Below are 20,494 nucleotides of genomic sequence, written 5' to 3'. Positions count from 1 at the left end.
ATTTCATTTTTTTTTTAAACTAACTAACTAAAATAAAATAAATTTAAATTAAATATTTATTTTCCAAATCTACAGGGAGCCACAGCAGTGGTATGAAAGAGCCACTTGCGGCTCTGGAGCCGCGAGTTGCCAACCCCTGCCCTAAGGTGACCCAAGGTGAGAAACCAGGGTCTATCCACATAAGAAGTGTACAAAGCTTGTCATGTGTAAAAAAAATGTGTCTCATGTGTAGCAGATCCAAAGGAATAGCTTTAGCTGCTACTGCCATAAGAGAAGCATTGGCCTAGACAGATGTTCTTTACAGCGGAAAGGATGGAGTCTACCTGAGCATGTGACAGACATACCTTCACCTTCACAGCACTTTGAATGCATCCAAGTGAGAATGGAGCTTGCGAAAAGGGATCTCTTATAATGGACGCAATTGGCTCCCTTGTGAGCTGACCACTTAATATGATAGAGAAGAAAATACCCTAGTCTTTATAATTCTTCTTTTGCCCTAGTCAATAAGACAGACAATTGAGCAACATATACAGAGCACTATCTGAAGACAGAGAAGCCTAAACAATGCTTCATCACAGGACCTCCTGAACCAACAGATTGCCATTATTTCACACAGAACTTCAGACACTGCTTCCCCACAGAGCTTCCCATAGCATCGAGTTCCCTCAAAAGAAAACTGCATTTGTAGTCAATTAAACCATGTGAACTATTCTCACAGTTAGTGAGAAAAGAAAAAAAATAAGACTATATGAAAAAAGGCAAAACATTTATATTTTCATTACTGATAAACATATAAATTGAATTATTTATTTGAAGTTTCACTCATAAAATGTTTTGTGAGCTGTATTTACACTCCAGAAGATAGAAATCTGACCAACAATGTTAAAAATGAAACCAATTTTTTAATTCAATTCAGTTTTAAAAGTTTTATTGTTATATTGTCACAATCTAGCATATAGTGTAATATAAGTCATCCATTATAATATATATGTAATACAGATTCTAGTGCAAGCTGGTGTTTTAAAAATGTGATCCATGTGCCCCTCTAAAGGTTCTTGTATGTACAGTATATGGTTTGTTTCTCAAAATATAATTAAAATGTACAGCCTGTGTTATATATAGAACACACAATGAATTTCTGTCAGTTTGCTGATAAATTTGTTTATGGACTAATTATTATTATATTATTTAAAATATCTGACATACCATTTACAATATAGATGAATTTGAGGCAGAATTCATTCATTCATTTTCTACCGCTTATCCGATCATTATCCGAACTACCTCGGGTCACGGGGAGCCTGTGCCTATCTCAGGCGTCATCGGGCATCAAGGCAGGATACCCTGAGGCAGAATTGTTAATTATTATTTATTAATTAAATAATTATTCAATATTATACAAATAATTGTTCATTTAGGTACTGTGTTAAATAATAAAGTAATATTATACATTTTTATTTCTGGAATTCAAATAGGAATAGAAAAAGAACCTGAAATAAATGACTGATGATAGTTAAAAAAGACTAATTTAGATTTGAAATATGCTAAAATTATTTTACTATTATCTTTGGTCATGCTGTTGAGAAAATGTGCAAAATTAAATCAACGCATTATGTGTACATACATAGTATTACATTTTGGGTGGACACCAGATACAAAGAAGCGTCATATACAGTATTTCATTATTAATTTTAATATAATGAAATCATTAATATAAACAAATTGACCATAGATACACTGAAATATTTAAAATAACTTGCAGTAGTGGGAAATAACTTAATAGATTACAAATCCAGATATAACCTTCCCTTTCCCTTTCCTCCTGCTGCAACAGTGCCAGTACTTCATCGGCTATTGTACTGTACCTACTGTATGTTCAGAATGGTTGTGCCATAGCAGCAGATAGCCAATATGATATTTTCTTGCAAAGAGTTTGATCCCTCATGGCACCTGGTAGCCAATGCAGTGTGATTAAACCAAGGTATGTATTCCTTTGATATCCTGGTTGGTTAAATATGGCATAAGCATAATAATGACTTGAACACTGAACAATACACAGAAATTGTATAATTGTACAAAAAATCTGCTTCTTTCAATTCAGTTCTTAAAATTTCCCATATTAACCTTTCTCTGTTTAATGATTTCACTTGCAGCATGGTGCTGAAAAGAAAAAAGAAAGAAACAAAACAACTCTTATCCAAAGCTAGTACCTTCATGACTTATATTATGGACTACGTATTGATTTAGTATCATTTTAATTGTGATAATGTTGAAAAACAGTTACAATAGACACTAGAATATAATATGAAGAAAATTTAGTTTTTAAAATCCATTGAATAATAATATAGTAAGAACAGTAACATTGGTATTAGTGGTTAAATGGAAGATTAATTTAACTAACTTTTTAAAATAAATCTTAAGTAACTAGAAGGAAATTTCATATTTTTGTTTGGACAATAAGATACATCATTTGAAAAAGAAAAAACATATCATAAGATTGTATATTACAGTTCATTCATTCATTCATCTTCTACCGCTTATCCGAACTACCTCGGGGCTTATCCGAACTACCTCGGGTCATGGGGAGCCTGTGCCTATCTCAGGCGTCATCGGGCATCAAGGCAGGATACACCCTGGATGGAGTGCCAACCCATCGCAGGGCACACACACACACACACTAGGGACAATTTTCCAGAGATGCCAATCAACCTACCATGCATGTCTTTGGACCAGGGGAGGAAACAGGAGTACCCGGAGGAAACCCCCGAGGCACGGGGAGAACATGCAAACTCCACACACACAAGGTGGAGGCGGGAATCGAACCCCGACCCTGGAGGTGTGAGGCGAACGTGCTAACCACTAAGCCACCGTGCCCCCTGTATATTACAGTTGAATATTTTAATTAATTAACTATTAGAAGTTTTAAATATTATTTTTAAAATTATAAATTTATTCTAACAATAAATTATATTGTATACAATTACAACAGTTTGATGTGCACTAGTGTTAATTTCGTCACCTATTTTTAATTCTTAGTCTTAGTCTTGTGCCAAATGTCCTTGTTAGTTTTAGTCATATTTAGTCATTCACATATCTTTTTTTGTTAGTCAAGTTTTAGTCGACTAAAAGTCTCATCATTTTAGTCTAGTTTTAGTCAAAAGAAATCTCAAGGTATCTTAGTCAAGTTTTAGTGGACAAAGTCTTAATTTTAGTCTAGTTTTAGTCAAAAGATTGTAGCTTGACCACCTCTGGAATCTATTGTAAGAATAAATACAACGAGGCCTCATTAAATGCAATAATATCAGGAACACAAGTGTTATAGTGGAAATAAATAACTTAATGAAAAGCCTAAGATCAAAAGTGTAGGTATATATATAAATTACCAAATTAATGCAAGTTATACATGGTATTGCACACACCATTATTGATGATATTTGGAGCAATATTACTTGTAATTGTTAAATTACAGCCTAATTATTAATTTTGATTATAATGTGATTGTGACAGGGGCATGGGAAGAGGTTTCAGGTTGGGGGTGCTGAGTTTTTTCTGTCACCACTTTTGAATAACAAACAATATCAAGGCTATAAAACTTGTCAAAACTCCGCGAATCACAAAAGTATCAGTGAGAAGTTGAGAACACTCATTTAAACAGTGCATACACTCGAACTTGACTGCACATCACATTTTTTACTTTATTGATACTGCTTTTAATCGTAATGCAAAGACCGGTCATCGGGACATAAGCTGTCATGTACAATAAAAGAGCCTGTGCAGCGACAGGAAATATAATTTAACACAAAAAGCCTAGACCTAGGGTGGACTTGCACTCAGGGTTTTTTATTTTTTTTTATGTTTTTTTTGAGCGGTGTGTGGACGAATTCTTTCTACGCACACACTATTTTGTTTCTTGATAACAGACCGCTGCGAACTATAACACACCATTGCCATGAAAAACAGAGCATTGCCATGGACACATAGGATTCTAACCGTAGAGACGGAGCGCACTATTTTCTTTAGAGGAAGCAATACAATCGTTTTTAAGTCAATAAACTCCTTTTTACAGTAAATCATCATTTTGTGTCAAATTATTGATTTATTTGGTATGTAGCAATGTAATAAGTGGGATCCGCTTCGCGGACCTGTGACTTGAGCAACAGCGTGAAGCCACGAACTCGTTCTGAATATTTTAAAGGCGTAACAGCTGATGAAAAAGCAAAGACAATTGTAGACGAAAATGAAGATTTTATACAAAACATTTTCGTCGCGTCTTTTTTCGTCAACAATAATGCATGTTAATTTAGTCTTAGTCAGCATTTTTGGACAGTGGTGCAGTCTTGTCATCATCTCGTGCATTTGACTACTACAGTAGTGTATTGAATCAATTGTTACTTTTTTCAGTCTAAAGCACTCAATTGAATAGATCACTAATTTTCTTTCTGAATTGCATGATGATAGCTTGTCGGACTTTCTTAGATCGAAAGAAGAATATAAATGGGTTAGTAAGAGGGGGAAGTAGACTATACCACATGACAAGTATAACACGAGTATTATCATTCATTCTGAACTTTATGTCTGTAATATAGACAACACATCGAGGCAAATAGTAAAGGCATATTATAAAAAGCTGAGGGCTACATGTTGAGAACACTTTGTACTTTGTTTTAACAGCTCGTATTTTTAAGACAGTTATAATGATTGCTAGGTAAGAAAATATAATGAAAACAAGGGGCCCCAACAACACAATCATAGTCATAACAAGAAACAGCAACCTCGGTGTCCTTATATCACCACATGCTAATAAACTTACTACATTTTGTTCACAAAAGAACTGGGCTATTATATTGGAGTCACAGAAAGGTATGCTTATAATCTGGTGAATTATCAGTGTCAGCCATGACACTGGAGCCACCCAAAATATGCAACATGTAATTGCCATAGAATGATTTGTAACAAGAGTAGGATATCTAAGAGGGTTACATATAGCAATAAACCGATCAATGGCCATTAATAGTAAAATGAAAGACGTGACAGCCCCAAAATAATGGAAAAAAAACATCTGAACAAAGCATCCCTGAAATGTTAGAGTTTCATCATTAAGTAGGTACTTTGAAATGATTTTAGGCATTGTGATGGTTCCGAAAGCAAAGTCCGCTATAGCAAGATTATAGAAAATGAAATAGGTTGGTTTTTTAAGGTTCTTCTCATAACAAATAAAGACAACAGTTAAAATATTTCCCCCTGCAAGTAGAAGATAAATTAAGAGAAAAATGGTTCCCACTGTTACATAGTATTCAGATGTAAGTCCTGGAAATCCAAGAAGGAAGAATTCCTCAATAAGTGTGAAATTGCCATTGTCCAGCATAGCTTCAGGAATAATACAAAATTATCTCAGGAAATAATTGCCTAATCACTGCAATATAAGAACAGAAAATTATGCTTTCTATTGTATTTGTAAATCATTATGTATACATACAAGTATAGACTTACAAATATGAATTTTTCTGACCTTCATGTATGATGAAGCTTACAGCACATTGGCAGTACTTGATTGAAAGCGGGACCATCAAATCTTTATAAATGCTATTCCAACACACAAGAGACCAGCTACTTGATACAGTCTTGCCTCATCCAGGGTCCTTTTACTATTATCATGTGTAAAATGACATCATGTTTGTTTACTGTAGAACATTTTAACAGCCAACCCAAACACTTGTAACCTAATCTAGTGATGGAAAAATAACCCGTGACACATTAAAAAAGTCGTATGTAGTACAATGGGGAATTTCCTTATTACAAATGTGGTGTAATAATTGACAATTCAGTCAGTTTTGTTCTATGTAGAATAAAAATCTTTGTATGTCATTTTCTGTAATGCTTTCATAAGCACTCTCTGTTTTGATGATGATGGTCATGGCATAGGAGCAATCCAAACATCAAAGTGTACTATGTTCTATATCCATTAACCCCACAGCTCAATTTACCAAAAAGAAAAGCTTTTAATATAAGATATGACTAAACAAATAGATTTTTAAACTAGACATATTGATTTAAACTGTTTATCAGTCTATTACCTCAAAAACTAAATGCTGGTAATATTATAGGTTAGAGCCTTGCAACAGTGTATTGCAGACTAATCTAAATCGGTGCAAAATCACAGTCCTAATAATACTACAAATCATATCTTCTCAAATTCTATAAGTTAGTCATTTTAGACTGTCTTGTTTATTGTGTTGTCTAGTTTTATTCTGTAACCTAGTGAACCATTGTTTTCATCGATAGACACTTAAAAGCACTTTTGTACGTTGCTCTGGATAAGGGCGTCTGATAAATGCTGTACTGTAAATGTAAATGTTTATGGCTGTAATGTATTTTAGGTGAAGATGGGTGTAAGTGCAGATGTTTATTAAGTGGAACACAAAAAATAACCAAAAACTGTGAAAACGTGATCCAAGAGCATGAACAAAGGATACAAAGCAAACACATACTGTACAGACTAAAAACGATACTGTGACATGCACAACAATAAAGTCCATAGAACAACAATTAGAAAAGTAGAACTATTGCACGTCTTTGGATTTACCATGACAGTTATGTTGTATTCTGCACTTTAGAATTGAAAGCTGTTCTGTTGTATTCATATTCATTGTAATGATGACCCAACAAAGTAACCACTACAACCTAACCTAAGGCTGGACTCTTGAATTGCAGAGAAAACAGATATAGTGGTTTCCCTTTCGAGGGAACTCGACGCTGCGTCAGTGCTGACGCTATGGGAACGCTTCTGTGAGGAAGTTGTGTCTGAAGCTCTGTGTGCACACACGCCATTTTAATGGCTCGGGAAGGACACGTGATGGAGTGATTATGCGCCAGCAAGTCCATATAAGGGCATCTATGTCACACTACTCCGGCTTCTTTGTCTTCAGGAAGCGCTCTGTATATGTGTGTCAATTGTTCGTCCTGTCTGTCTAGCACAGGGAGAGAAAAATATATATTTTAGGGAAAGCTAGGTGAGGAAAAATAATATGTTGCGAACTAAGCATTTTAAGAGATGCGTGCATCCGTGCCCCCGCTTTATCACGGGGGACGACATGCACTCTCTTTGCATTGTTTGTTTGGGAGAGGAGCATGCGCGGTCAGCTCTCAAGGGAGCCGGCTGCGTGCATTGTGAGGGATTCCCTCGGCGTATTCTCCGATCCCGCCTAGCTAAGTTAGCGGAAACGGAGCAAGAGACGGGTTCCCTTTCTCTTTCCCTCTCCCCTAACTCCCTTCACTCGGTTTTGGTTTCGGGAGCTCGCGCTGTGATTTCTCCCGACCCGGAAGTGAGCATGCCGAGCATGATGTGGGCGTGGAGGAGCTTCCCCCCCTCCGAACAGCCGACAAAATCAGTGGCGTTCGAGGAGCTCCTCGAGGCAGTGACGCGCGCTGTGTCTAGATTAAAATTAGATTGGCCGGAAGAGAAAGTTAGTGTCGTCCGTTCTAAGCTAAACGACCACTTTCTGAGTTCAGGCCACAGGCCACCTTCACGCAGGCAGCTGCCATTTTTCAAAGACCTCCATGCTGAGGTGTCGAGGTTGTGGAAAAGTCCATTTTCAGTGCATGTTTTTTCCCCTGCCATGTCTGACTTTTCGGCCATTATAGGGCTTGAAAGCCATGGGGTATGGGGTGATGCCTAGGATTGAAGAGATGCCTAGGATTGAAGAGACGGGCTATCTCTCACCTACATCAACCGCATGGAGGAAGCCTGCCCTTCCATCCAAGCCATGTAGAGCCACTTCAGTCCTTGTGGGTAAGGCCTACACGGCGGCAGGCCAAGCATGTGCGGCCCTGCACACCATGGGGTTTTGCAGGCCTACCAAGCTGACCTGCTTACAGACCTCAACGGTGGCGAGGGATTGGAACCTCAGGTGGTGTCTGAGCTCCGCTGAGCCACTGACATTGCGCTCCGTGCCACAATGCAGACGGCTCGCACCTAGGCCGTTCAATGGCTGTGCTGGTTGCCACGGAGAGGCACCTGTGGCTCACTTTAACTGACATCAAAGATGAGGATAAGTCTGCTCTCCTGGACGCCCCGGTTTCATCTCAGGGCTTGTTCGACGACGCGGTGAGTATTTTCGTCGACAAGCATCAGCAGGCAAAACGCCAGTCGGCGGCGTTCAGAGAGTTTCTCCCCCGCCGCTGCGAGCAGCCTGGGCCATCTTCCAGCCGCACCCAACCCTCTCCTAGTCCACTCAGGGCAGTAAAAAGGGTTAGTGTGGGTGCCCGTGCCCCCCCATCTAAGACTAAGGAGGCCGGTCGGCATACCCGGGCCCAGTCCCGTTAGGTGAGAGGGGACCTTAGGTCCGTCATCTCGGCCAGGTGGGCTACAAAGGAGCCCTGATGCTCGAGCGCTGGGGTTCCTAGGAGCATCCTATTCAGAAAGACCCCCTCTACTGCCTGCCCTGCCGCCTCCGGCGTTTCGGGGAGCAGTAGGGTCTGTGCCCGCTCCTCTTCCTTGCACGGAGCTCCCTGAGTTGGCACCTGCCAGTTTCAGGGCACTTGGGAGGTCTGCATGAGGTTGACATCACTATCAGACAGCCAGGCAGCATGGAAACTTCTGCCTGGTGTGTCTCAGTGGGTCCTGGATACTGTAGGAAAAGGCTACAGCATCCAGATCTCCTCCCGTCCTCCACGCTTCCAAGGTGTGCTGCCCACGATTGGCAGGCACCAGGCAGTGTTCCTCCAAGAGGAACATCTCTCACTCCTGAGGAAAGGGGCCTTAAAGCTTTTTCCCCTCCTAGAGCGGGACTCCGGCTTCTACAGCCGATATTTTGTTGTCTCCCCAAGACGGGGGGCTGTGTCCAATTTTGGACCTCCGGGCTCTGAACTGTATTCTGAAGACGTACAAGTTCGGGATGCTCACGCTCAAGGTTATCATGTCCCAGATCAGGTCCGAAGACTGATTGGTGACAATCGACCTTGTGGACACCTCATAGGTGTCCTGCCAGAGCACAGGAAGTTCCTCAGGTTCACTTTTGGGGGGCGAAGTATACCAGTATTGTGTTCTTCCTTTTGGCCTAGCCACCACGCACGTTAACAAGCTGCCCAGGCACTGTTTTGTCTCCGGGGCATCCGTGTACTGAATTACCTGGATGACTGGCTCATTCTGGCCCAGTTGAAGGCTATGGCGGCCAGTCATGGAGATGCTGTGCTTGCCCATATGAGGTCTCTAGGCCTCAGTTTGGACCCAGATATGTGTGTGCTTTCTCCTTTTTAGAGAACCACCTGTCTGGAGCTAGTTTGGGACTCCCCCAAATCTGTCTTCCGCTTGGGTGGCTTCCATCTTGCCAGCAGTGAAAACTATTTAGCTAGGCCAAGGCCTCTCTGTTGCCAAGGCACAGAGGATGCTCCGCCTCATGTTGGAAGCAGCCAACATTACCCCTTTGGGTCTGCTTCACATGGGGCCACTCCAGCTCTGGCTCAGGGGTGCAGGCTTTCATCCTCACAGACATCCCCTGAGGGTTATAAGAGTTACGCGCTGTGGGCTTCATACCCTTCTTATGTGGTAAGACCCCGGTTTCTGGCCTTGGGTCCCAATCTAGGGGCGTGTCACCGTCGCAGGACTCTTTCGATGGACGCCTCGCTTTCGGGCTGGGGAGCGGCATAGGATGGCCGTCCTGCACAGGGTCTATAGGAGGGCCCTTGTCTCTCGTGGCACATAAACTGCCTGGAGATGAGGGCTGTGTTTCTAACACTTCCTTCCACACCTCAGGGGCTGCCATGTCTTAGTACAGACAGACAGCACTGCGGTGGTTCCCCATATCAATCATCAGGGTGGTCTGCGTTTGTGCCCCCATTTCAGGTTGGCACAGCAGATTCATCCCAGGGCATGTAAATCAGGAGGCAGACTTCCTGTCGAGGCAGGTGCTGAGGCCCGGGGAGTGACGTCTCCACCCCCACGCGGTGGAGCGAAATTGGTATGGACGTGGCCGAGGCTCCGTCCATACGCCTTCCCCCCAGTAGCTCTGCTCCCGCATGTCCTAGCCAGCTTGCGCCACGACCGGGTCAACCTACTCCTAGTTGCCTCTTGTTGGCCCTGTTCAGTTTGATCCAGTTTGATTCACGGTCCTAGCCTCCCTCCTGAATGGCACTCCATAGATGCACTCCCGAGATGTGCCAGGCCCCCAAGGGGGAGCAGTTCTTAGAGGCAGCCCTCTCATCTGAGGTGACCGAGTCTCTACTGAATGCTAGGGCTCCCTCCATTAGGAAACTATATGCTCTGAAGTGGAGGCTTTTTCGCCTCTGGGATGATGAACACTGTCAGGATCCAGTTCACTGCCTGGTCAGTACAGTGCTGGAGTTCCTGCAGTCTTGCTTTTCTTGGGGCCTGTCCCCCTCTACTTTGAAGGTGTACGTGGCCGCCATCACTGCGAACCACGAGCCTGTCCTCGGGGCCTCCTTGGGTAGGCACCCTCTGGTCTCTCGCTTTCTGTGTGGTGTCAGGCAGCTGAGGCCTTCCTTCAGACCACGCCTTTCTTCCTGGGACCTCTCTGTGGTCATGGAGGGGCTGCTGGAAGCCCCCTTTGAACCCATGGAGTCAGCCTCTGAGAAGTTTCTGACCCTGAAGTTGGCTCTGCTCCTAGCCTTGGCCTCTCGAGAGAGAGTGGGGGATTCGCAGGCTTTGTTGATCGCCCTGCGTCTGCCTAGAATTTCCCCTGGCATGGCCAAGGCTATTCTGCACCCTGGGGCAGGATATGTCCCTAAGGTGCCCAGGATGGCTGGCTGTCCAGTCATACTGCTGGCCTACTGTCCCCCGCCCCATGAGTCGGTGGAACAGGAGAGGCTGCATTTGCTTTGCCCACTGAGGGCCTTGAGGACTTATGTCCACCGCTTTAGCTCGTGGAGTAACTTCTCCGCCCTTTTTGTCTGTCCTGGCCCGGAATAAGGGTAATCCGGTTTCCAAGCAGCGCCTGGTGTACTGGGTAGTGGAGGCCACTACCTCAGGCCTACAGTATGAGGTGCGCGGTCTTGCCTCGCCTCTCGGCATCAGGGCTAACTCCGCTAGGGGTATTGCCTCATCCAGTGCCTTGGCCAGGGGTGTTCCCTTTGAAGATGTTTGTGTTGCGGCAGGTTGATCCTCTTTTGCACACTTTTATCTGGTTCTATAACCTGGTCTTGGACCCTACTCCAGGGTCCCAGGTCCTGCAGGTCCATACAAGCAAATTCTCAGTGACATAAAAATAAATAATCATTTTACTGATATTATCACAAACAGTGTACAAAGTGATGGCATTAAAGGAGGCAGCTATCATTAGTTCAATGTGATAACAGTTTACATTTGACTGTATGACCTCAATTTTACATTTTTCTAGAAAATATTTATACACTGTCAGCGTCCTCCTCCGAAGCTCACCTTCACGGTGCACACTTGTGACATCATTCCCCTGTCGCATGACTTTTATACTCGGCAGCGCTATTTAAGCGTGCCGTTCGTGCTGGATTGTCGCCAGATGATCTCTCGTCACTACGTCGCGATTTGTGAGTCACTCCTGCCATCTTCCGGTCCGAGTGTTATCTGCGCCTCGCTGCTGTTTGTATCCGTGTGGATTTCCCCATCTCGGATTACTTTTCCCCCGGGATTTACATCGTGAGTTTTTTTTCATTCATTGCTGCTGGGTGTTTTTTAGTTTTTTGCGCTCCGGCATTTTGCCGTTAGGATTACCTTTTCCTGTGTGGATTACTTCCTTTTTCTGTTTGGATTACTTTTGCCCATGCTTAGATTACTTCCTTTTTTCTGTGTGGATTACTTTTCGTGAACCGATCTTCCGGTTTCGAGACTGGCCTCCTTGCCTTTTACGAGGTCACCTGCCAAGCCCCCCTACCTGTGGTCGAGCAGAACATAAACCCCATTCGGGAGCCACATCTGCCCCATCCTGAGCGTTTCTCTGGCAAGGCGGGACTTTGCCGTGCATTTTTGATGCAGTGCTCGGTGATCTTCGAGCTCCAACCCTCTTCCTTCCCTTCGGATCGGTCCAAGGTAGCGCACATTATCTCTTTGTTATCTGGGAAGGCCAAGATCTGGGCAACAGCAGAGTGGGAACGTCAGTCAGTCATCTGCTTCTCGTTCGATGCCTTTTCGGCTGAGCTGCGCAAGGTTTTCGACTCCACTCTGCCTAAGATGGACGCCACTCGAGCCTTGTTCGAATCATCTCAGGGGTCCCGCTCTGTGGCTGAGTATGCTGTGGATTTCCGCATGGCAGCTGGGGACAGTGGGTGGAACCCCATGGCGCTCTATGACGCATTCTACCACGGCTTGGCCCCCCAGGTGAAGGATGAACTCGTGGCCCAAGAACTCCCCGACGAGCTTGACGACCTGGTTTGTCTGGCAACCAGGATCGATCGCCGTATCCAGGAACGAAGAGAGGAGGGACGCCCAACCTGTTCCTGGCCTCCCAGAATCCCATATGCCAAGCCTCATGTCGAACCAGGCAGATCATACTTGCCTCCCAGAAACCCATATGTCAAGCTCCGCTCGGAATCTAACAGATCGCACTCGTCTCCACCTCCCCAGCCCATGGAGATAGGATGGCGTCTCCTGTCCTCAGCAGAGAAGAAGCGGCGCCAGGCCCATGACCTCTGTCTTTACTGTGGCAAGGCAGGACACTTTGCCTTCGCATGCCCAGCAAAAGACAGGGCTCGCCGTTGAAGGAGGAGCCCGCGGCGAGCCTCTGGTGTCTAGCCTCCCCCAAGCCACTTCTCCGAGCACGTTTCCAGATCAAGAGCCGAGAACATGATCTAGCGGTCTTCGTTGACTCTGGAGCTGATGTGGAGTTCCTTGATGAGGAGTTAGTGCATCAGCTGGAGATTGAGACTGAACCTCTACCCACCAATCTCCAGGTACAGGCCCTGGATGGCCATATCCTTCACCGAGCTCGCTACCGCACCAAGCCCCTGCTGGTGTCCATCACCAATGAACACACAGAGTGGATCTCCTTCCTGGTTATCCCTTCGCCCCACGCCCCAGTCATGTTTGGATTACCTTGGCTTCAGAAACATAACCCTCACCTGGATTGGTCCAGCGGCCGGGTCCTTGGTTGGGGGATCTACTGCCAGGCTCATTGCCTGACCACCTTGACACCCCGCTCGTTATCAGTCAAGGAGGACCTGCCATCCAACCTCTCTCTGGTGCCTGCTGAATACCATGATCTGGGACAAGTGTTCAGTAGAGCTCGTGCCACTTCCCTGCCACCGCATAGACCTTATGACTGTGCTATCGACCTCCTGCCGGGCACAGGGGGTGCCTGTACCACCTATCCAAGCCTGAAAGGGAAGCCATGACCCAGTATATACAGGAGTCCTTGGAGTCAGGTATTATTCGCCCGTCATCATCCCCAGCCGGTGCAGGGTTTTTCTTTGTGGAGAAGAAGGATGGGACTCTACGGCCCTGTATCGACTATCAGGGCCTTAATGAAGTCACCATCAAGAATCGCTACCCATTGCCACTCATGGCCTCCGCTTTTGAGCTCCTCCCAGCAGCCACCATTTTCTCCAAGCTGGACCTTCGGAACGCCTATCACCTAGTCCGCATCTGGGAGGGTGATGAATGAAAGACTGCATTCAACACTCCCACTGGGCATTACAAGTACCTGGTGATGCCGTTCGGCCTCACTAATGCCCCAGCAGTGTTCCAAGCACTGGTTAATGACGTTTTATGGGACATGTTAAACCTATTCATGTTTGTTTACCTGGACGGCATCCTCATTTTCTCCCGCACACCTGAGGAACACACCCGTCACGTCCGTGCAGTGCTCCAGAGGCTTTTGCAGAACCAGTTATACGTGAAGGCAGAGAAATGTGATTTCTCTGTCACGAAAACCACCTTCTTGGGCTTCATTCTGGCAGCAGGGAGTGTTCGGATGGATCCTGACAGAATCAAGGCTGTTAGGGATTGGCCCTGCCCTGGAACATGTAAGCAGCTCCAGCAGTTCTTGGGATTTGCCAACTTCTATCGGCGATTCATCCGGTGCTACAGCTCGGTTGCTGCACCCTTGCACCAGCTAACTTCTCCCCTTCAACCCTACTCTTGGGGGCCTTAAGCCGAGCAAGCCTTCAAGAAGCTGAAGCAGCTTTTTACCTCTGCCCCATCCTCTCCTTGCCGGATTCCACGCGACAATTTGTGATTGAAGTTGATGCATCTGATACCGGTGTTGGGGCATCAAAGACAATAAACTTCACCCGTGTGCTTTCTTTTCCTGCCGTCTCTCCTCGTCCGAACGGAACTACACTATTGGCGAACGTGAGTTACTGGCAGTCAAACTCGCCCTGGAGGAATGGCGGCACTGGTTGGAGGGTGCGGAACAACCGTTTCTGGTCTGACCATAAAAATCTTAAGTATCTCCGGACTGCCAAGAGACTGAAACCCAGACAGGCTCGTTGGGCACTCTTCTTTGGCAGGTTTAACTTTGTGCTGTCTTATCGGCCAGGAACGAAGAACGGGAAGCCAGATGCTCTCTCTCGTCAGTTCTCCCCCGATCCCATTGAGGCCATCGTTGAACACATTCTTCCCCACTCCGTCACTGTTCGGGCGCTCCGACTCGGGATAGAGTAAAGGGTTCAGCAAGCCGTGTCTAACCTGCCAGTTCCTACTGACTGTCCTGAAGGCAAACTTGTCCCTGACCAGCTCCGTTCCCAAGTTCTTCAGTGGTGTCACAACTTCCGGCTTTTCTGTCACCCCGGTTTCCCTCTGACCCTATCGGTTCTCCAGCGACGTTTCTGGTGGCCCTCACTCAGACGTGACGCATGGGACTTTGTCACGGCCTGTCCAGTATGTGCGCAACACGAGTTCCCGATATCGCCCAGCCGGCCTCCTGCGTCCCCTGCCGATCCCTTACAGACCTTGGTCTCACATTTCACTTGATTTCGTCACCGGTCTCCCTCTTTCTGATGGCTACTCCACTATCCTCTCTGTGGTCGATCGCTTCTCTAAGCTCATCCATTTTGTCCGCCTCACCAAACTCCCTTCGGCCAAGGAAACGGCGTTACTCCTCATCCAACACATTTTCCGGCTCCACGGCATTCCCCGGAACAGTCTCTGACAGAGGACCCCAGTTTACCTCCAATTTTTGGAAGGAATTCTGCCAGCTCTTAGGCGTCTCCATTAGCCTCTCCTCTGGGTTTCACCCCCAGTCCAATGGGCAGACGGAACGGCTCAACCAGGAGCTGGAGATGGGTCTCTGCCTCCTCTGTGCCAAGGATCATTCATCTTGGGCCTCCAACCTTGTATGGGTCGAGTATGCCCATAACTCTCTGCCCTCTGCTGCCATGGGTCTGTCCCCTTTTCAGGCTGCCTATGGCTATCAACCCCCATTATTCTCCACACAGGAGCTAGAAGCCTCAGTTCCCTCGGCCTTGGCCCTCGTGAGACGCTGTCGTCGAGTCTGGAGAAGAGCCCGCCTTGCCTTGCTGAGATCTTCACAGAGCTATGCTCGCTGGGCCAACCGCACATGCCGCCCCGCTCCTCCTTACTGTGTCGGGGAGTGGGTGTGGCTTTCCACCAAAGCTGGCTCCCCGTTTTGTTGGCCCGTTCCCGATATCTAAGGTTATCAATCCGGCTGCGGTCCGGCTCAAGCTGCCCAGTGTGTTGCGCATCCACCCCACTTTTCACGTTTCCAGGCTGAAACCTGTCCAGGCCTGTGCGCTCACCTGAGCTCACCTTCGCGGCGCACAATTCATGTCATTCCCCTGTCGCGTGACTTTTATACTCGGCAGTGCTATTTAAGCACGCCATTCGTGCTGGATCGTCGCCAGATGATCTCTCGTCACTACGTCGCGATTTGTGAGTCACTCCTGCCATCCTCCGGTCCGAGTGTTATCTGCGCCTCGCTGCTATTTGTATCCGTGTGGATTTCCCCATCTCGGATTACTTTTCCCCCGGGATTTACATCGTGAGGTTTTTTTTCATTCATTGCTGCCGGGTGTTTTTCCGGTTTTTGCGGTCCGGCCTTTTGCCGTTAGGATTACCTTTTCCTGTGTGGATTACTTCCTTTTTCTGTTTGGATTACTTTTGCCCATGCGTGGATTACTTCCTTTATTCTGTGTGGATTACTTTTCGTGAATCGAACTTCCGTTTTCGAGACTGTTACGCCCATGGCGTCAGACTAGTCCCTCTGCTACTGTGTTCTGTAGGAGGTTCACCCCTAGACTTTTCCCAGCTACATCTTCTGTGCATATATATATATATATATATATATATATATATATATATATATATATATATACACCTTTTGTCATTCCAATAAATTCTCTTTTTTGGACATTGGCCTGTGTTTGGGTTCTCCTCCGTAGCACCCTCCTCTGTTTGCTGATATACACACATATTGAGACTTGCCACAATTATTTGTGCAAGTTCTCAGACTTTTTCCTAATTTGGAATTTAAAACACTGATTTTAAACTAAATTGGTGGTCCAGATAACAATCTTTATAAGACATAGTTTAATTTGATTTCCCTGTCAAGGGAAAATCAGATTAAAAAAATTTGATTTTCTTGCCTATAACCTTTGTGACTTCTCTCTGTGGTTAGCCCTTTTTACAGTTTTGCACTGATTGTGTTCTGACTATTTGTCAGTATTATTTTTTGAGCCAGGTTTTTGTTAGGGCACTTTTTGTTTTGTAATACACGTGCTGCACATGGAGTCTCAACCATCTATTTAATTGCAGGACTTACGGTAATTTACAATAAAGTACATCAAATGGTCAGAATTTAAGTTACTTGAATTATGTACTGTAAGGTACTAGCATGTAATATACTAGGCCCTGCCCTCTCTGTGCAACATAAATCCAAATTTGAAAATCAGGTACTGTGTTTCTTTAAATGTTCGTTTCAAAGTAGACAGATTTTAAATTTTCTGCACAATATTTACATCAGCAGTAGATAATGTCAAGCATGATGATTGGATCCACAGGAACACAATAACCCAAATCACATGCATCATAATATACTACTAATTAGATCATAAAGTCTCACGTTTGGTTACTTGTTGTTTTTAACGTCTTATCAAGATTTTCTTAACTTCTGTTTTTAGGCTGTAGTGTAAAGATTAGTCATTGAAGGTAGAAGGCTATACAACATAATGATGGTTATTTGCAAAATAATTTATTTGATACCTATATTTGTGTCAGAAAAACACGATTTATTACATAAAACATAACACAAAAACCAGAAAAAAGGTGGGCATCTTGGGGAACTAAAAACAAACAAGACAGAAACACCAGACAGAGACACCAAACAGAGAACACGAAGACAAAAACAACGACACGAACCAAAACATTAGCAGCAGATACTTTAACCTATGCTATACACATGTGGATGTATGCTATATTATCTGGAACCAAAACATTAGCAGCAGATACTTTAAGACCTGCAAGTTGCTTTAGAGGCCAACTCAAAACCTTGTCATGTTTTTCAACGTATTCCTGTTTTTTGTTTTTTTTTATTATCATACTTAAAAATTGCACTGTGATTCACGAATTTTTGCTACAAAGCTCTGTACTTGGTCTGCAACAATTTTTTAGGTACATGTCAATGTAACTTCCATATAAATGCCAGTCCCCAGGTTTTCACAGCAGAATGCCCAGAGCATCACATTGCCTCTGCCAGCTTGCCTTTTTTTCATAATGTACCCTGGTGCCATTTTTTAACCAGGTAAGCAATGTACACACCCAGCTCATAATGTAACAGAAAACCAGTTCTGGTGGTGGAAAAAGGTCACTATATATCCCCATATGCAGGCAAGCTGTGATGAACTGTGTGTTCTGACAATATTCTAGAATTATAGTATATTATTGTATAATTTATTTTGAAATGATATACAGACAAATTGACATGGATTTATGTACAATTGATTTTATAAATTTGTATATTTTTGAAGCATTATGTGAATAGAATTGGGTATGTTAAGGCATGGAAAATAGCAGGGCTTGTCCATCCTGTGCAAAATAAATTCAAACTTTGAGACAGTCCTTCATAGTTTGTTGCTAGCAGCATAATGTGTATATTTACTAGGGATGAGCGGGTACAGCATTATCTGTATCTGTTAACCATATGAATTATCTGTATCTGTATCCGTACTCGGAGTGGGTGGGGCCTAACCCGGAAATAGGCGGGGCTTGTCTTGAAATGGGCTGGGCTTTAACCGGTAATAATTAATCTGTAATATTTATAACACTAGCTTACTACCTTTATGTTTTTATGAAATACAGCAAAAACGTGTCAGACACTCAGTGTCTGGTTACTGGTTCGAGACAGCTGAAGGTTTAAAAAAGAAAAAAAATCTCCGACAGGCAGAGACGCAATGCGAGTCGCATTCTACCAAGCAAGCACCACGTTTGAACGAACCCACGTTTACCAGAACTCTACTGGTTAGTAAGTACGTATTATTAACGTTACAACCTGAAGTAAAAAGCTGAAGAAACCCTAAACGTTAACGGAAAAGACCCGCGAACCCGAGTGACTGAGGGAGAGACAGAGAGCTGTTCTGTGTGTGACTGTGAGTGAGCAGAGCGAGACACAGCAACACAATACATCTGTATGTGTGTAGGGGAGGAGCGCTGTGACTAGCCTATCACAGAACGCTGACACAATCAGATACCCAATGATGATTTTCATTCAATCCGAGCACCGATATTGACTCGTATTACTCGTATAATACTCGTACTCGGCAGAAGTGCTTTATCCGTACCGGATACTCGTTTCAGCCGAGTATCCGGCTCATCTCTAATATTTACCTTTTTTCAAAGTAGCCATTGATGTTGATAGATTTAGATTTTTTCCCATAGTACCCAAATCATTAAAATGTTTGATTACTATCTACTGCTGAAGTCAAATATTACATGTAGATAGAATTACAATACACAGAAACACAGCAGCACAATCTACATATACCATAATATATTTTAAGATCTGATAAATTAGCTAAGGCTACCTTGTTCTTTATTAAAATTTCCTTACCAAGATTTTCCTAACTTCTTCTGTTTTTAGACTATATATTAAAGGATTGATCATTGGAGGTAGAAGACTATACAACATAATAATGGCTATTTGCAAATCAGCATTAAATATTATACCTGCATAGGCAGCCAAGTAATTAAAACACCTTGGTAAGAAAAAGAGCGCAATTATAATGAGTTGAGAACTACATGTAGAAAAAGTCTTTAGCCGCCCACGTGCACTTGATATTTTTAGGACAGCTAAAATAATGCAAGAGTAGGAGAACACAATAATGGCAAGAGATCCCAGCAATACTACCATGGCATAAACAAAAGCTGGAAAGCTATATAGAGTCCTGTCAGTGCATGCAAGTCGAGTAATAGATACATGATCACAATAGCAGTGTACAATGGTGTTGGCACCACAGTAAGGGAGGGGGAAAGCTCGAACAACCATCATTATAATACTAATATGAGCAAAAACCCAGACTACGATAGACAGAATTAATATATTTCTATTTGACATTATAGTATGGTAACGAAAGGGGTAGCAAACTGCAATATATCGATCTATGGCCATTACGGCTAATGTGTATGAATTGACTACACCAAAATAATGCACTAAGTACATCTGAAAAAAACAAGCTGCAAATGAAATTGTCCCATCTTGGAACCAGTATCTAGCAATGATCTTTGGTAATGTGCTTGTACTAAACAATACATCAGAAAGCACAAGACTTATATAAATAAAATACATGGGTTTCTGGAGATTTTTGTTTGTTGCAAATAAAAGAAGAAAAAATCCATTCCCTATTAAGATGCACACATAAACAAAGAACATAACTGCAGACACAAAGGCATAGTAGTTAGGATGAAGTCCAGGAAATCCAACAATGAAAAAGTCCTTCACAAAGGTCTCGTTTTTGCCTGACATTATCAGATGTCCTTAAGGAGAAAAATTCAGATTTAATGCAGATATACTCTATTCCACTACCATAAAGCATGTTGTACACTTTGTATATGAATAAAATTGCCTTTAAAATTAAAATTATTCTAAAATTCAATGTTTCAATATTATTATTATTGCTGTATTATTATTATCGCATTTCTGTTCATTTTTTATAGAATGTGATGTTATTCTTAATTAAATGCAAGCGATATAAATTGCAAAAAGACATTATGGCATTACACCTTCTTTTTATACTGTACCTTTACAGAATCATAGCACATCAGGTACTTTGTCCATGCTCCAGGGCTCTTTATTTATCTTAACACAGTGTAGTTGTCACATGACTACCAAGAACAAATTGTACAGTGAGATTTTCATGAAGCTCCTGAGATTTGTGTAAGAAACTAAATTTTAATGTCTAAAAATAGTGTAAATGAGCTCACTATGTTATTCAAGACATCCCTATGGACAGTTGTTGTACTCCTGCCAATTAATAAAATGATGACTAGGCATTTTGTGACCTATGAATTAGAGCATTATTGAAGCACTGGATAGAGTAAATTGTTATATACTATATACTT

The 20,494-nt window shown here is 43.5% G+C and overlaps 2 protein-coding genes across 2 annotated transcripts; both read right to left on the bottom strand.

Moving 5' to 3' along the window:
• Positions 1-4,411: 4,411 nt before the first annotated feature.
• or30bx1 (odorant receptor, family 30, subfamily BX, member 1) lies at positions 4,412-5,365 on the bottom strand. Its single transcript, XM_060888956.1, has one exon. It carries the CDS (start codon positions 5,363-5,365, stop codon positions 4,412-4,414), a length of 954 nt encoding a protein of 317 aa, XP_060744939.1.
• A 13,606-nt stretch (positions 5,366-18,971) lies between these two features.
• LOC132857987 (olfactory receptor 2AT4-like) lies at positions 18,972-19,898 on the bottom strand. The gene has a single exon (XM_060888141.1). The coding sequence runs from the start codon at positions 19,896-19,898 to the stop codon at positions 18,972-18,974; it is 927 nt and encodes a 308-aa protein (XP_060744124.1).
• Between the last annotated feature and the right edge of the window lie 596 nt (positions 19,899-20,494).

The sequence above is a fragment of the Tachysurus vachellii genome, chromosome 15 (assembly GCF_030014155.1).
Source record: "Tachysurus vachellii isolate PV-2020 chromosome 15, HZAU_Pvac_v1, whole genome shotgun sequence".
Taxonomy (NCBI): Eukaryota; Metazoa; Chordata; class Actinopteri; order Siluriformes; family Bagridae; genus Tachysurus; species Tachysurus vachellii.
Note: the sequence above shows the minus strand (reverse complement) of the source record. Positions and strands in the feature narration are given on the sequence as shown.

Excerpts from the sequence above, each read along its gene's own strand:
- or30bx1 (XM_060888956.1), bottom strand. The coding sequence starts at position 5,365 with ATGCTGGACAATGGCAATTTCACACTTATTGAGGAATTCTTCCTTCTT.
- LOC132857987 (XM_060888141.1), bottom strand. The coding sequence starts at position 19,898 with ATGTCAGGCAAAAACGAGACCTTTGTGAAGGACTTTTTCATTGTTGGA.